The sequence below is a fragment of the Sarcophilus harrisii genome, chromosome 5, assembly GCF_902635505.1.
Source record: "Sarcophilus harrisii chromosome 5, mSarHar1.11, whole genome shotgun sequence".
NCBI classification, from domain to species: Eukaryota; Metazoa; Chordata; class Mammalia; order Dasyuromorphia; family Dasyuridae; genus Sarcophilus; species Sarcophilus harrisii.
Window position 1 is genome coordinate 220,233,242 of NC_045430.1, and position 18,062 is coordinate 220,251,303.

Here is an 18,062-nt window from a genome sequence, read left to right on the forward strand (position 1 = left end):
AGCCAATTTTGAAATTCACATTTAATAATATATGCTCATTCTTCATTTGTATTCCACTTTATACATGAAAATCCTGGTTTGAAGTTCTTCCGTTGTGAAAAAAGAAATAAATCTTTATCATTTTAAACTGTACTGAAAGTTTTGGGACACTGTATTTTAGATATATTTATTTGCGCTCATGGTAACTTCCCAGGTCAAATTCAAACTCTATGAGACAAAGGCTGTTCCATTATTATTTTTGTACCTATTCTCAGTGTGTAGCAACAGTCTCTAGCTCAGAGCAAATAAATTCCTGATTGATTACTACCTGCAAGGAGTAGCGTTTGGTAACACAACAGTCCACCTCACAGAGTTCTGGATTAACCTTCCCTAAAAATCTACCTCAACCTCCAAAAAAATTCTCCTTCAGGATAGTTTTTAAAGTACTAAATAAATCAGATAATTCAAAGAAAATAAAAGTTAACTGGAAGTTAAAACCAAAAAGTCAAAAAAGCCAAATAACTCAATTTTCCTGTTACATAATGCTTATTATGGCAAATGTATATCAACCTTCTTTTTGAATGTTTTATAAGGATTATATGTTTTTTCTTGCTGTTTTTTCTTCTATGGAAGTTTTATTTTTTTACTAACATGTGCCCATTAAAATATAAATATTCCTCCTTTAACATATGCATTAGAACTTATAACCATCTGAGAATATACCTCATAAAGATTATCTACAAGAAAATGACAAGTATAGATTTAAAGCTCTTATTTCCATATATTTTCAGCTTTATTATTAGTTTCTGTCTATTGCTTCTATTCTAATTTACCTGAGCTAGGGTTGGAATAGAATTTTGACCAGTCTGAGTCTGTACATGAGCAGAATCACTGTCTGTTACAGAATCTGTTACACTTCCATCCTGCTGAGATTCAACTGTTTCCATGGTCATTTGTCTGAAAAATAAACAACAACAAAAAGGAAACAATTAAGACCTAATTCAAGAATCACTCTTTATGTTTGACACTTAAAAAAAATTTCTACAAATGAAATTGTAACAGTCAAAGTGAATACTTAATCCTACAGAATGTATCAATATTGTACAAATGCTAAATCTCCCAATTCCAAGCAAGCTATTCTATTGACATTGCCTATGGAAAGCAGATTTAAAAAAAAAAAAAAAAAAAAAAATCTATGAACATCTACAGCTGAATGATTGAAACTGCAGGCTTATTCCTTATCTATAATAAAATTTAAACCAAAAGTCTTCCAAAGGTAGGTGGGAAAATCTTTTGTAATTATAAAACTCTACATAAATGAGATATTATTACTGTTATTACACTGATATGGATAGCATCATACATTTAGAACTTGATAGGATCATCTATTCCCCTCACTTTACAGATGAAGTTAAAGCCATGTCTACTGTATAGAAAATAATTTATTCATCATTTATTCAAATTGTGTATAATATAGTATTAGAACAAGATGAACTTAATTATTTTACTTATACAGTTAGTGACAAGTCTACCATGTAATTTTATCCATGTGAAATTAAAGACAATGTAAGAAAGTTTTTGTCAGTTTTAAGAAATGCATGTTTATAGGTGTATTTCTTTAAATATTTTCAATTTTCTTTTAAATTTAATTGAAATGAATAAATTAGCATCCTAAAGTTTTATCTAAAAAAAGTAAGTAATCCTATAATAATTCTCTTTAAAGTTAAAAAGTGAAAATGTTAAAACTGTTATATGACAACTCACTAAATGAAATACACAACAATCCACTTTTAAAATGACCATTTTAGCTAGGTGGTACGGTGGAGAGAGCATCAACACTAAAGGCAGGAGGATCTGAGTTCAAATCTGGCCTCAAATACTTAATACTTCCTAGCTGTGTGATCCTAGACAAATCACTTAACCCCAAATGCCTTAGCAAAATAAATAAATAAATTTGCGCTGTTCTATAGCAAAAAACAATCATTTTCATTTTGTAGACTCACACACACTTCCTCAACCTGGCCTATTTACATATAGGTCATATTAATCTATTTGCATCTCACCAAACAATTCAGGTTGATCAACTCTCACGTCTTTTTCCTTTAATCATACCAATTCTTCTGTGTACTCCTACTCTTTAAACAAGCACTGTTCTTTAAGACCCAGCTCAAAATTCCTTTCTAAGAAGTCCTTTCTTATCATTTCATGATTAAACTATTCTGTAACATTAACACTTTATCTGGAAATGACAACTTTTCCTATCTAGAACCAAGCTGAAAACCATAAAAAAAAAGGAAAAAAAAGAAAAGAAAACAGGCCCTCCAACCATTGGAATCCGATTAAAAAAAAAAAAAAAAAAAAGCTCAAACACTAGAGGCATTCCCCACACCTGGGTGCAGAGCCTATTTACTCTTAGATCGATCATTATTTTAAAAATCTTAATTATCTTATTTCCAAGCACATAGCCAATTCAAAATCAGGAAAAGCTGTTTGCTCTGCAAGCAGAAACAATGACAGCTGAAAAAAGTTAAGAACTACAAATATGAAAGAAATAGAAAACCTACAAAATAATACAAAACTATAGCAGGCTAGAATTTTAGGTATCAATATTTCAATAGACCTTAAGGGCATCTTGTGTTACAGAACAGTATATTACAGAACAATAGAAGTTAGATATGAATCATCTAAAAAGGCCATATTCTGTTCATGGTAGTATTTATAAGAAAGCAGAGGAAAATGTAAAATGAATATGATTTCCATCTATGTGATACACCTACTCAACTCAACTGAGATATTAGCCATTAGCCACAAAGGAGGGAGGGAGAGAGAAGGAAACAGAGAGAGAAAAAGAGAAAAAGAGAGAGAGAGAGAGAGAGAGAGAGTGAGTGTGTGTGTGTGTTCCCCACAAGAGAGTTCAATAAATTATCTGCTAGGTGAATGAATCTATAGTTTACATTTATTCCTAACATAGGTTAAGGCTGAAGAGAACAAATAATTTAATCTATCATTCTAACTTTTTAAAAATAAAACTTAAAAAACCAGATAAACATAAATTTACCTACCTTATACTTGTCTTAATATATTTTTTCCTGCCACATTTGCTCATTATTAAGACATTTGTAAACAATGCTTTGCTCCTTCCCAGATTTCTTCTTCTATTTATCCTGCAGTAAAATTATACTTTTGAATTTGGGATATTAAAAATTTCCATCAAAACAATTCAATAATTTCTTGTTAAAAAAAAAAAAAGACCAGGAAGGAGATAATTCTAAATTTTATACAATTAAAATGACAGAAGATAAAAATTCCAATTATTCCTTCAATCTGCTTTTTAAATACTTAATTTTCTATTTTTTGTATTACATTAAAGGTTTTCATCTTATCAAATGACTCCTAAAATTATACTATAATGCTTAAAAACTGAGATATAAAAATGTGATATTCATTACTCTCACAGTTTTGTTATTAGCTACCCCTTATCAAAATCAAATATATATATATATATATTAATAACACCTTAGACCAAGAGTCAGCAACATTTGATTAAAACTCTTAAGAAGTTCCAGTTTTGCTGACAATGAAATCTCACTCAACTTTCATGTCTCATCTATACTTCTTACTTCCCTCACATTCTACTTGGCAATGCTCTATACACAGTATACATTTTGTATATGGTTTAAAGATTTTCTTTAAAGGGAGGTTGTTTTTTAATAACCAATTTAACTACAAAACACAATGCCATTAATCCCAAATTTCTAAGTGATTGTGCATGACTAGGATTACAAATTCAGGAAAATAGATTGGCATCTGGACATGTAAACCTACCTGGGTGAGTCTATTAATTGTACTGCTAAAGAACAGAATTTCCCTGTGAAATCAACAGGAAAATAGCTGAGAACCATTATTACTTTCATTAATTCCTCTTCTCTTACAACCAAAATGCTAATGTCATACCATCGACATATTCATAGCCACACAAAAACAAAAACAAAAACAAAAAAACCCACATAAATTGGGATAATTAATTTATCTTTAAGACTGAGGACAAAGGAAAGATGCTGCCACACCATCCTGTGGTGAGAGTAATAGATGATGATGGCACTGCCATGTACTATTAAGTAGGGATGCTAAATATCATAAAATAACAATTAATGGTTTTTCTTACATTGGTATTTGATGGTTTTTGTCCTTCCCATAATAATTCTAAGTTTCTTGAGAACAAAGAGGGATGTCTTATAAGGTTAAGAATAATGAAAGGGCATTCAAGTGCTTACCATATGTCAGGTAGTGTGTTAAAAACTAGGGATACAAATACAAATATAGTCCCTGCCTTCAGGAAAAGAAACACAAGATTTCTTATCTATCAGTAGTGCCAAGCACTTGTCAAATATAAAGTGTAATTTTTGGACCACTATAACCTCAGGGGTAATAGATAACAGATCCCTCCAGGAAGAGACCAGCTCCCTCATAGTGGCAACAATAATATAGTGAGTGGCAACAATAATATAGTGAATTCTCAATAATATAGTTATTCCTATAGTTATTCCCTTGGAGGAAAAAAAAGAGGGTTTTTTGGGTGAAATATAGATATTTGAATGCTCAACTTTTTTTTCCTCGGTTTTTAAAAACTTTTACATTAAGTCTGATCCTGAAGAATCCAGTAGAAATTCAACTCACCACCAGTAAGTAAATCCATTTTCTTTGCACAACAGCTAACTTCTCATTAAAATTATTTATAAGCAATATTCCTTTGGAGGTAACTGGGGTGAGGTGATTTGTCCAGAGAAGTGTCTGAAGGCCACATCTGAACTCGGGTCCTCCTGCCTCCAGGACTGGTGCTCTATCCACTGCACCATTTAGCTGCCCCTATAAGCAATTTTCTTTAAACCAAAGCTTGAATATGGGGGGGGGGGTCATAAAATTATTATTTATTATCAGTAAATGTTTGATTTGCATACTTATTTTATATACCTATGTGCCTGGGCCCACATAAAAATTTCTTAATTGAAAAGGGGGTCACAAGTGCAAAGAGTTTAAGAAGCCCTTCTTTAAACAAAGATTTACTTTTAAACAATATATACATTAGGAAACATGTTAATTTTACACCTAGAAAATACTTAGTCTAATCTGCTACCTCCATTGCAGGAACCAAACAACTACTACTATAGTCACTTTGAAGACCAACACAGTGATATTCAGCTGGTAAATTTATCTCTAAGTCTTTTAATGTTGTCTATCAGGAGAAAAATGATGCTTCTATTCTAGAACTCTACCCTTCAAAGTAAACAAAACATATACATTATTTTTTATACACTAGGGAATTACTTAACATTCAAGATACTCATAAAAAAATAAACCAGTATGATTATACAGACCACCTTCCTTGTGCTTCAGTACTGAAACCTTAGTTCTGAAGAACGCTCTAATACTGTTGCCATTCTAAGAATAAAAATATATTTTTATTTATGTTCATTGTGTTAACAGTCATATCTAAGAACTAATATATTTCATTTTTGAAAAGTAATTTATAACATTCTATTCATCTTTCAATATTAAATTGTATCTCACAAATGAGATCTCTTTGAAAAGAAAAAATCGAGTATAGGGTATATTAAGGCAAATATTTCAGAAATAAAGGAGAAAAAGAAAACTTTATAACTCATATCTCTGATAATTTGTAAATTATTTCAAGTCCCACGTTTAAGTAGTTTCATTATGTGCAATGATGAATATATCTATTTCAAAAGATCTAGATCCAGGATTCCTAACCTTTTTCTGATACCATAGTCCTCATAGCTTTTCAAAGTTTACCATTGTATACATGAAAAACAAAATAATGACTAATTTTTCAGAAATAAAAACTATTCCCTTGATAAGCTTTTTAAACTCCAAGTTGGAAACCCCTGATCTAGATAAACATCCAAGAACAATTTAAAACATAAAATAACATTTCATAACCAGATTTTCCTGAAACATTTACATATATTTTAGATGTTTTCATGGAAAACCAAGAGCAACATAGAATGGCTTCTTAAAATACTTACCTTAAAATGTAATTTCAGAAATATTTGTCTTTCACATTAACTAATTTGCCCAGAAGACATGCATTATGTAGGACTACAAATTCAGAATTAGAAAGGAACCTAAAGGCAATCTAGTTCAATCTCCTCATTGCAGACATGGTAACTAGGATTAAACAGGTCAGAGGATTTGCCTGACTTGGGACTTGAACCTGGGAATCCCAAATTCTTTCATTTCAAATCCACACATCTTTTCATTATACAATGGTGCCTGCCTTATGAAACTTCTTTTTGTTTTTAAATGACTGTCAGAACTGTCTAAAAGAAATATCCAGTAGTTTATAACTGATACAGGATATAAGAAAACACAATTATAATTTACAGAGAGAGAAAATGACTGACAATAAACTCAATTTGCTCTATTAAATGTATAATCAAATGTAATACCATTCTACATAGCACTTTAATATTTGTGAAAGACTTTATTTTGATCCTTATAATACCCCTGTGAAATGGATGCTTTTATTACTATATTTTACTGATGAGAAAATTGAGTTAACTCCCTTTTCCAGAGCAGAACTCAGGTTTTGTGGACTCATTAAAGTTCACAAAACCTATTACTCAAAACACAGGAAAAGGGGACAAATGGCAGACACCTAAGGTGTCCAAGTGAATAAAGCACTAGATATAGTCAGTTATTTCAGTTATGCATGACTCTTTGTGACTCCATTTGGATTGGGTTGTTGTTTTTTTGGCTAAGGTACTGGGGTGATTTGCCATTTCTTTCTCCCCCAGTTTATTTTACAAATAAGGAAATGAAGGCAAATAGGATAAGTAAGCATCTCAAGTCAAATCTAAATTCAGGAAGATAAGTCTGACTTCAGGCCCAGCACTCTACCTGCTGGGCCATCTACCTGTCCAGGAGTCATGAAGACCTGAGTTAATTATCTGGCCCTCTGAAGACACTTCACCTTGTTTCTGTTTCCTCATCTAAAATGAGAGGGAGAAGAAAACAGCAAACAACTCCAGTATCTTTGCCAAGATAACCAGAAGAGGTCAAGAGTCTGACCCAACTGAGAAACAGCTAAATAACAAAATCAAGGCCAAAGATAAATCCTAAATTAGGCTATTGGAAAAGACAAGATTTTATCCACATTTTCCTATTTAAGAATTATCTTAATTGAATTTTCCTAGAAACTCCTTCTTAAATAGAAACTAAGTTTGATGATAAATTACGAAAAATGTCCATCCATTTACACTGCCCAGATTCATTGCACAATTCATGCTATTCATCAAGGTGGGGAAAGAGAGCCCCAAGATTAACTGTTTCCTTCAACACTGTTAAGGTAAACGAGGGGAGGGCAGGATTCACTTTTTTTTTTTTTTTTTTAAACTCGTTAAGGGATACCACACCATAAGAGACAAATTATATGCAACCCAAATCAAAGTAGCCAAAACCAGACCTAGCAAAACTGTAATTTCCCTAATGTCAATTCATTAAATGCACAATTTTAAGAAAACTAAAACTGACAATTGGGAATCTGCATTGTTAGATCCTGATAATAAACTGAAGCTACTAGAGGAGAAAGGGTTGGGATAAGCTAAATATATTTTAATCCCAAAATTGCATATGACTCAATTTAAGTTTTTCACCTACACTTTGGACTACTTCGATGACCAAAATAAGCTGAAACTCTAGAGTTAACATAATTTGGTTGTAGTACTTAACATTAACAGTACAATAGGTACAGATTCATATTATTCTGTATCTTCAAAGTTTTGGGAGTTTGTTTTTTGTGTCACTTTATTAGTCCCTTTAAAAAAATATAGTGTACTCATTTTTAATGGCCTGTGCTTGTTTTGTACATTTAAAGCTTCCATTCCAAGAAAGGGAACAATGATGACATCAGAAAAAGACAGACTCCTATGGTACAATGAAGGTATTTTCTAGTTGGAAAGTATGAGGGAATTTTTTCCTCTCCCATTTTATTTTTCTATTTGTCACTGTAATCTTAAGAGGGATATAGAGACAGAGTCAAAAAGGTAGGAAAACTGAAAGATAACAAAGGTGAGGAAGTTATATTTTTTGTGTTAACATCCCAATGTCTTTGTTTTTAATTTTCTTCTTATCGGTTTTTGGTCTAGGGACAGAAGCACAAATAATTTAAAAACTGAAGGAATAGTTTCTTTATAACACAAAAACTAGAATAATATATAATCATCATGCTTTAAGGCTTATGAGGCACTTTTCTTCACAATTTTTGTACCTCCAAGGAAACTAAAGCTCAAAGATATTAAAATTGTCTATCTTAACACAACTAAAGTGTCTGGCTGGGATGTGAACCTGGTCTCCCAAAGGCAAATTCCTGAGACTTTTCCACTACATACCACATTGAGCTTTTCATATTAAAAAAAAAATTGTACACCTTGAGGTTGGAAGCATGGAGAAGGGGTATCATATTTCATAAGGAACAAAGTAGAATCAAGTCTCCTATGATCAAGATTTAAATTTGCTACATTAGTTGAAAGCCTCATGTTATGTACCATTCAATCACCTGAAGGCAAACCTCAGATTATCCTGAGGAAGTGCAGACTCTTTAGGTTTTATCTGACTTCTACTCAGAGCATTAAAGTTAGATACTTGTATAACATGAGAATTTTTGGACAATTAAAAAAATTCAAACAAGTAATCTGAAAATCTATCTAGACCTGGATAGACAGCTTTGAAATTCTGAACTTCTTCCCTTAAAAAGTTAAAGATTTAATGAGAAAAAGGCACTCGAAAGATACAGATTTTAACATGTGACCAGTGAGACTAATTTGCACAGTTATTTTGGGCTTTTACTCACTTATTCTTTATCAGTCAGTCAACTTGGTGGCTTTTAGGTATTTGTACAATTACAAGTCAATATGAAGGCATCATTAAATTGTTAACTTTTACTTCTTCTGGGAATGACTTTCACAGATTGAAAAAAAAAGTGCTTTCATTAGTTAAACCCTCCTCCCTCATAACTGACCTAATTTACTACAAAGGCAAAGTACATCTAAGCCTTTTACTGGAGAAAATTATAACAACTTTATGCTTTTAAAAAAGAAAGGGTTGAAAAATTTATTCTCTTTCCTCTGCCAAAAGATAAACATAAGTAATTTAGGGCACTACAAGGTATATTCCTGAATTGAGGATCAATGAACATTTTTGGCAGCCTGAACTTCCTGTTAATCCTCTGAAGTACTTTAGAGTGTCAGATAGAAAATGACTCAATACTTCAAGTGGAACACAAACTGCATTTCCTTCTGAAAGGAAAAACAAAACAATAACAGCAAAATACGAATGGGTCAAATTATATAAAGAAAGGGAGCACAGTTGTTCTTGCAGATAAAGTCCACAAGTCAAACTAAGATACAAAGGACCAACTAATAACTTTAAAAAAAAAAAAAAAAGAACAAAAAACAAATGAAAGAAATAGGGAAGAATCCAGAAAATAATGGGAGTCAGGCAGGTGAGACACATAGATAGATCATTTTAAGGACCTAGGGAGGAGAAAGGTGATTAAAAAAGAACTAAGTAGAGATCTAAGAATTCTGAAGCATAAAAACGGTCCCTGATCTACAAGGACAGAACAGGATGTCTAGAATGGCCACTTCAGTCTCAGAGACAAAAGGTTAGTAAGTTTCTTCAATAGAAGGAAAAATATAGCAATTAAGGTTAAAAGTAGGGTATTAACAGATTTACAGGAGATAAGTTTAAGATTAATCAGATTTTTCAAATAATCATTTAACACAATTTTGTGTATATTTAAAAATATCTGAATATACCTCAAAAGAAAATTAATATTTTGAATCCAATCATAATTTAAAACAGAGTAATAAGCATAAAGGGAAATTTAGTATAATTCAAATCAATTCCTTCATTATCATCTAGTCAACATTATACAGATGTTATTTTGGTGGCTGAAGTTGATTATCCAGTCCCTGGTTGGAGTTGGGTTGTTTTTCTAAATGTTCCACCTGACTGCCAGTTACCTATTTTCTTGTTTATGAGCATCTAAATCTGAAATTAAAATAAAGTGGCAAGAAAGTGAAATGGAGGGCTTGAATAAATGATTGTTTTAAAGCAGGATTCATTAAGAATTATTTTATATATTTTCTCAGAAATTTAAAGAAATTTACTTAAAGGAATGAATTACCAAAAAATTATGTGTAACTGTTAATCTGTTCAGATTAACTTCTGCTATTTACAATAAAAATTTTAACGATACTGGTATACAATGAAGTTAACTAGAATAAAGGTTGAGAAATTTTCTGTGTTAATTATATCACATCATTCCTTTTTACTAATAGTAAAATTTATTTGAGCAGCCAGTAGTTTCAGCTTGAGTATTCCAGGGTGTATATTAAATCACTTTGTAGAAACAATAAGCTTTTGGTTGATTTTAATTTTAGAGCAAAGTACAGAATTTCACATAAAGAAGTGTATCATGTTTTTTTTCCCCCCCTCAATTGTGTTGAATACATGGCTTTTTACAATTCATGCCCACAAAGTGAAGCAAAACTTCATATTTCCCATCTTATTTAGTGCTGGAATTTCCCACTTGGAAGTTTTTCCTAGGAAAGGTTAGCATATAAATTATCAGTGTTATATAAAGATATGAAACACACTGAAAGATTTGGATATTCTCAGAATAATTTCTCACAGAAACCATGCCATTTTGATAGCTTAACAACATTAAGATAATTCACTTTAAAAACTGTTAATAAAATCAGTTTATTTTTCAAAAATAGGCACATACAAATGTCAGAAATGAATATCACTTAAAGAACCACAAATATAATTTGCTTGGTTATCTTTCTCTCTGGAAAGAGACCATGAAAAGGTCCATAACACAGTACAAAATTACCAAAAAAATAAAACCAACCAAGCCAAAAAACAAACAAACAAACAAAAAGACAAAAGCCTGATTAAAGTCTTTTTTATAATCAGGAATTAATACCCAAATTCTGTTGTGTAAACAAGTATAAAGTTTTATCAACACATAAAGGAAATCTTTCCTAATTCTCAACTAGTCTGACATCAAAATGGCAAGAAATCACTAACTGCCAAGACAGCATTTTACAGTGGCAAATTCCCTTGATAAATCTTTCTGGTCTAATCTCACCTTCCTCTTTGTAGAAGTTGTTTCACAGCCATCATATCAGCAGTCCCCATTAAAACTTTTGTGAGCCAATCACATGACATGTATGAAATAGTACTGTAGGATGTTTTAAAACCTGAAAAAAAGTCTTTTGAATACTGTTCCACTAAAGATGATAATTTTAAGTTTTTACTCATTATATTTGTATGTAAAGGCTCTCCCCAAAATAACTGTGATTTAATCTACTAGCTAGGAATTCTTTAAGTTCTTGTCATTAATAACCGAGTCAAAAATTTATAAACCCCACATTAATAGCAGATTTAAATTTTTTAATTTTTAAAATAAAAAATTGCTCCTGAAATTTTCACAATTAAACAATAAACATATAACATATAAACAAAGGTATATGTGAATAAGTACAGAATAGGTACAATTTCAGTAACATTAATATACACAAAATAGAGCTAAAAGCATATCAATGGAAATTACATTACAGTCATATAATAGCTGCAGGTGTACATATCCAAAAATTGACAATGTTGATAATGTTTCAAGACAGCTAGACTCTTGAGAATATCTTTGGAAGTTATAGCTGACTAATTGTACAGGCAACCCTGCCTTTATTCTTCTATAATACACAACTCCATCAAAGCCAAAACAAGCTGTTTGGGGGAATGTGCCTTGTTTTAAGTATAACAACAATACATTCCCCCTCCCAAGCATTTTTAATTACAAGATGTAATAGGGGAAAAAACCCTGTCTGGTAATACGATGGTGGTGGAAAACCAATCCCCTGTTACTGCAGGGATCAAATCTCAAATGCTTGAGGCACATGACAGAAGACAATTGTTATAACAAAAATGAAAAGAAAAACGAACAAGTGTTCTAACCAACATGAATCAAAACCAGGACTTAAGGCAACACTCAAATGAAATGTGTTCAATAAGTTTGGGAGGAAAGTAGGGATTGGGGAAAAATGACAAGTTGGTCAAGTTATATATTAGCAAGTGCATCTAAGTCATTGATAATATATGCTATTTTGAGGTCTGCAAAGTTATCTCATTTTATTTTCAAAAATGTTCAAAAAAAACTCAAAATTTAAGTCCACATTAACTGGAATAATGTATTTCAACCGAATATAATTCACAATATTCTTTGTTCTTTTGGGAATCAGATTTCAATAATAACAAAGGATTAAGGTGAGAGATGCTTCAATAAAACTGGACAAGTGTTAGTATTAAAACATGCAAAGAAAATTTAATTCTAATACAAATTTTGTGCTGGATCATTTTTCACCTTGGATTATTTTAAAAAAGGAAGTACACATACTCCACCACTGAATCCAACCAAAAAATGTAAATGGTTTAAGAAAATAAATGTTTAGAGTAGCCATGTTAAGAGGCTTGATTGGAAGGAAATGTTAAGAAATCCTGACTCCACTCCAGCTGTCCACAAAGCCAAACATTTAGCAATTTTGGGGGAAATCTATCTGAATTTTAGAACAACTCTTTCCTTTGCTTAGCATTTAATTAAGTAATCGACATTAAATTTTTCTAAAGTAAGTTATTTCTAAACAGGTGTCAAAATCAGGGATCAAGCAAAAATTGAAGGAATTTTCATAAGTGCTTGTCCACATCTCAGGTAATTATCCTCTAAAGGTCCACAAGGACAGTAAAAACTAACCATCTAAAAAAAAAAAGTCAACCTTGGTAGGTTTTATTCATCCTTCACACGTCATTAATAAACTGAAGTCTCTTCATATTCTTCTACAAGGGGAACTAAATTAAGTTTGAAGATACCATTTAACAGCAAAAGTGTGAAAGCTTTAACTGGCCATAGAAGACAGCAGGCCTAGGCACTTTAAAGAATCCCAGGGGTGGGCAGCGGCGCCTCGGAGCCCCCGCCCACCCGGGAAGGCGGGGACAGCGCACTCCCGAGGGGACTGGGCCCACTTTGCAGCCACCCTTCCCGGGGCGGGAGGCACCTCGGGGCCCGGCCCGGGTCCGTTACCCTGCACCGCCGCGGCCTCCTCCGAGGAGCTAAGATCCTTGCGTTCAGAAGGAGGCGGCCCCAGAGGTCCGGCTCCGACTCAGTAACCCGGACGCACTCGGGTCCCTGGGCAGCCCGCCGGCTCCCAGCTCTCACCCACAGCATCCCACGGCCACCCCGAGGCCTTCCAGGCCCCGCCTCCGCCAAGTCCAAGAGTAACACTGAATGCAAGTTTCAATGTGGCCCGTAGGGAAGGCGGCTGGACCCCAGCGACTTCCCAAAAAGACGGAGCAAAAGGACGAAGGTTAGCGATTACGTCCATCGGAGCTGAAGAGTCCGGACCAGACCTCGGGGAACTCCCGGGGGAAAGGCAAGGGGAGGGCGGCGACGTCGCGTCGGGGTCACCGCTCCCGGGGCAGCGGTCAGTGCGGGAGGGGCTGAACCCGGGATCGCCGGGCCAGGCAGGGTCTTCCGGGGCGCTCGGGAGCCAAGGCGGCGCCTGAGTCCCTGCCCGGAGGTGAGTGGAGTAAGTCCCGGAGCCTCGGCCCGCGGTGACCCGGAGGGAATAGGAACAAGAAGGCGCGTTTGGGCCGGACCGCCTGCCTCCCTCGCTGGCCAGGCTCGGGTTCGTCCAGCACGGCCCGGAAGGGAGGCAGACAGGGCGGCAGGCTCTCAAGCGCGGCCGCCTCCGCTCGTCCAGTCCCCTGCCCCTCGCTCCAATCCCCCCTCCTCCCTCCCACCTGCTCCCCACCCTCGGCAGGACAGCGCAACGCAGCCCGGGGTCCGCCGCTGCTGCTCCTCCTCCTAGTCCTCCTCCTCTCCTCCTCCTCTGGCTCCTGCTCCTCCCGCTCCAGCGTCGCGGCTCCCGGCTCTCTAGGTCGGGGGGCAGACGCGCTACTTACCCGCCGCGAAGGGATTTACGTAGCGGGCCTCGTCACTGATTACGGACTGGAGGAGGTGGAGACGGGGACCCGGAGCCCGCCGCTCAGGAGCGGCGGCGCCGCCGCCCAGCAACCCCGCCGACGGCGGCCGCTACGGCGGCTCCACGTAACCCCCACGTCAGCTCGGATGCGACGACGGCCTCTTCGCCGGGGGGCCGGGGAACGAAATGTAGCTTCGAAGCTGCGGCTGAGCCGAGCCGCCTCCTCGCACCCAGCCTCCCCTCCCCCACTCCCTCCTTACCTCCCTCCGGCACACGCAGCGGAAAAGTTCAAAGCTCTAACTCCGCCCCCTACCGGCCGCGAGCGGGCGGGCGGCGCTGACAATTCAACAATTAAATGGAACGAGCTGGAAGAGGGTGGGGGGAGGGGCTGACCCGGAGGGTGGAGGGGGGCGGGGCAGGGGGAACGAGAAGGGAGCCGGGCTAGGGGGCGGGGCCTGAGGAGGCTGAGAGGGGGTGGGGGGGGAAGTGGAACCGGAACCAACTGCAGCGCGCGCGGCGCTCGGAATGCCAATTGGTTGCAAACACCCAACGGCTACCGCCCCGCCCCCGCCCCCACTTCCACCCTCCGCCCCTTGCCCCCAGCCAGGCTCGAGGGCTATCCTCAGCCCGTAGACCCCCCGTGAGGACTTTTCGCGAGCTCTGGACCGTTGTTCGGGCCCGGAAGCCTGTAGAAAGGCGTTGCTCCGCCGGAGGATAACTCCGAGAGGTCGGGGAGAGCCGTGGCGGCCTCCCGGGCGGGAGCGACGGGGCGGAGGGAGGCGCTCGGTGGCCGTCTGGCGTGGGTTTCCTGCCTGCTGTGACCGCCGGGTCGAGCGCCGCGCGTCCTCCCTTCGCTTCCTCGCCGTCACAAACGCCCCACTTGACAAGACTCGAGCCCTGCGGATTCTCGCTCTTCTCGGGGCCCAAGTGACGAAAGGGACGGCTCCCAGGCCCCGGCCGCTGAGTTTGATACTTGACCTAGCGGCCGCTTCCCTCGAGGAGTCTTGACCTTGCTTCTCGTCTCCCCCGGGGCCTTGGGTTGCCCCGCCTGCCACACCCAGAGATAGATCTCAGCCCCTGGGATCTACCCCGGGCCAGCTCCGACACATGCTCGAACTTCCCACTCAGAAGCTGCTGTCAATAAAAGGCATTTGTGGCGGGAGAATAGAAATGGGCCTGGGCAAAGTGCTTGGAGTCCCAGGCGCTGGTTCTTCGGATCCGTGGATAGATTTTTCTGGGGGTCTGTGGCCGGGGGGGGGGGGGGGAAGAGAGAGAGAAGAGGAAGAGGAATCACATCTCTTTCTGTTCCATCGTCTTTAATCTGACATCAATCAGACACGCATTAGTTAAGTGTTTCCTGTGCACGAGGTACAATGGAATACAAAACATTGGGGATACAGAGAAAGGCAAAAGCAGTCCCTATCCTAAGGAGCAAAACTTGCAAACAGTTATTTACAAATGAGCTGTGTACCCAATAAGAAAGCGCTTTATGGGAGAATCTCAGGGTGAAAAGCTGCTTGCAAAGGATCTAATTTTATTTGGGACTTGAAGCTAAAATGGGGAATAAGGCGAGAAAGAATTCTAAATATGAGGAAATCAGTGAAAATGCACAGAGGAAGGAAGACAGACTGCCTTGTGTAATCAATATTTGTAAAGCTCTAACTAAATAAATGCTGGCTATTCGACCTAAGGCTAGAAGGCAAGTGTCACTAGATCTTCAGTTTAAAAAAGAATTTCCTGGGAAGAGTCCATCAGATAGTCAAACGGATCCTTGTCTCAACAATTTTTAAGAATTCCTGGTCTAATACGGTTTTTGGACATCCCTACTATAGAAATTTATTTTCCTGAACTATGCATATTTATTATGAGGGTTCTATTTCTTCATTGGTTTTGCTCGATTTGCTCTTTAAGGGAGGAACAGTGATAAGTGGAGAGAAATATTGGTTAAAAAAAGTTGTATCTGTAGATATCAAAGTATATGGATATTTAACCTAATCTAAGGAGATTGGGGGGGGGGGGAACCTACATAATCTGCATTCACGTACTGAAATCTAAAGATTGTTTACAAAGCAATGATTTAACATTAAATGTTTCAATCCCCAGGAACTTGATACTGTGGTAATCACTGTCCCTGCCTTTATGAGAAAGCAGGAACTTATACAAGTTTGTCTGTAAAGGAAAATGTCTATCTATATTGTAGTCCGTGCAGTAGCAGCCACCATAGTGATACTTTTATGAAATAATCTTTACTCCCTGGAATTACTTCAGTAGCATGAGGAAAGGATATATGCAATAGAAGTGATTGGCGAATCTTGATAAAGTACAACAGGTAAAAATAAGATCTGCAAATTCAATTTCCTTTTGGATGTGCACAGAATTTAAAATTGGAAAGTTGGAATAGGATTAATTATATTCAGTGTTATCTTGTTTAGCATATATATATAATAGGTCAAAAAGCATTTCTTAAGCACTTATTACAAGACACACTGTAAAAACCACTTAAGTTATAAAAATTCACAGAACACTGAACACTCTAATACAAGGTGAGGGGGACTAAAGAGTAATAAATAGTTAATAAAATAACAAAAACAAAAGTAATAAATACCTACCAAGTTAAAGATGACCTAAAAATAAGTAAGGCCTACTTGTGGGGAAGATGGATTTTAAGAATAGGAAAGGGTCCAGAAACTGAAGATTAAAATGAAGGTTAAGTAAAAAAGTTGGGGAAAGTAGAAGTAGGTGTGGCTAGAGAATGGAACTGTAAAATTCTAGATCTTGGAAGTGCTGTAATTCTAATTTATATCTTAAATTGTATCCTTGAACCCAACCAGGTAAAGCAGAGGTTAAAGCACTTGGAATTGCTGAGTTCAAATGCAGTCTCAGATAGTTACTACCTCTGTGATCCTGAGCAAGTCACTTAACCCCTGTCTGCCTCGGTTTCCTCAATTATAAAATGGAGATAACACCTGCTTCACAGGGTTGTGAGGATAAAATGAAATATTTATAATATGCTTATCATGGTGCATAGCACCAAGCAACCACATAAATGTCTTTTCTGTTTTTCTTTTTTCCTTTCTTTTTTCTCTGTCTTGAAGGCTGAAAGTCAGGAGCCGCTAGTTGGTATAGAGGATAGAGCTCGAGCCCTGAAGTCAGGAGGACTTGAGTTCAAATGTGGTCTCGGACACTTAACATTTCCTGGCTGTGTGATCTCAGCAAAAAGAAAAAGTCACTGAAAGATAGTAAAAACTATTCGTCTCTGGAAATAAAAGAACGAGACACGAATAATGAAGTTTTTCAGGGATTTGGTTCAGGGAAGAATCAGGTTTAGGACTGTTGGTTGAAAAGTTTAAGGACAAAGGAGTTTGCTTTCCACCCAGCAGAGTTTCCAAAGGTGAAAGTAGAATGGATTAGGTGATAAATTGGGAAGAAGTTAGTTATTAGAAGAGGAATAAAGCTATGTATGGAAATTGGATGAGCAGATTTTTTAAATCTTAGGGAGAATCAATGTCCAAATCTAGAATCAGTTTTAAAAAAAATTTTTTTTTAAGGTACTAAGAAGCCTCTTTCACCACAAGTTCCAATGGGCTCTTGTCATTGACCTTCCTACTCCACCTAAAGATAAAAATTAGAAGAAAAACCCAAGGAGAAGCATTACTTCAACTTAAATTTGCCCTGTACATAGAATCTGATGTTAGTCACCTGACTGATAACATTTTCTGAGAATAGGATTTATTGGAATATCAGTGAGTATCTGAAGTTGGGGAAGATTTATGACATTAAAACGTACAAGGTATTTACCTTTGCTAGAGGCCAATCCTGATTGCTGTTTGTCTTTAATTGTTTTATGAAAATGGAAGCAAATAGAATCAATTTTTGAGTTTCACTTAATCTTTAAATAAATTGTCCCTTTAGCTGAACCCTGACTTTACCTGAGGATTCCACATCTTTAGCAGCTCTAATGAAGTCACCTTTTCCATGCTTCCCTTATCGTACAGGACTCAGAATTTGTGAACATACTTC

General features: G+C 37.0%; 1 protein-coding gene across 14 annotated transcripts in view; it reads right to left on the reverse strand.

The window, feature by feature from the left end:
• The window catches only part of CREM (cAMP responsive element modulator), a 74,580-nt gene extending 60,206 nt beyond the window's left edge, over positions 1-14,374 (reverse strand). For 10 of the 14 annotated variants that reach the window (XM_031939673.1, XM_031939667.1, XM_031939670.1 and 7 more), the window contains exons 1-3: positions 14,023-14,102; positions 3,042-3,143; positions 813-936 (exon numbers count right to left, since the gene is read on the reverse strand). In XM_031939673.1, the coding sequence (XP_031795533.1) occupies positions 813-936; positions 3,042-3,085 (168 nt within the window). In that variant the 5' untranslated portion in view covers positions 3,086-3,143; positions 14,023-14,102. Of the gene's footprint in view, positions 1-812; positions 937-3,041; positions 3,144-4,656; positions 4,879-14,022; positions 14,153-14,302 lie in introns of those variants that run through there. The other 4 variants (XM_031939661.1, XM_012551198.3, XM_031939664.1 and 1 more) reach the window with 4 other exon arrangements.
• Positions 14,375-18,062: the final 3,688 nt, after the last annotated feature.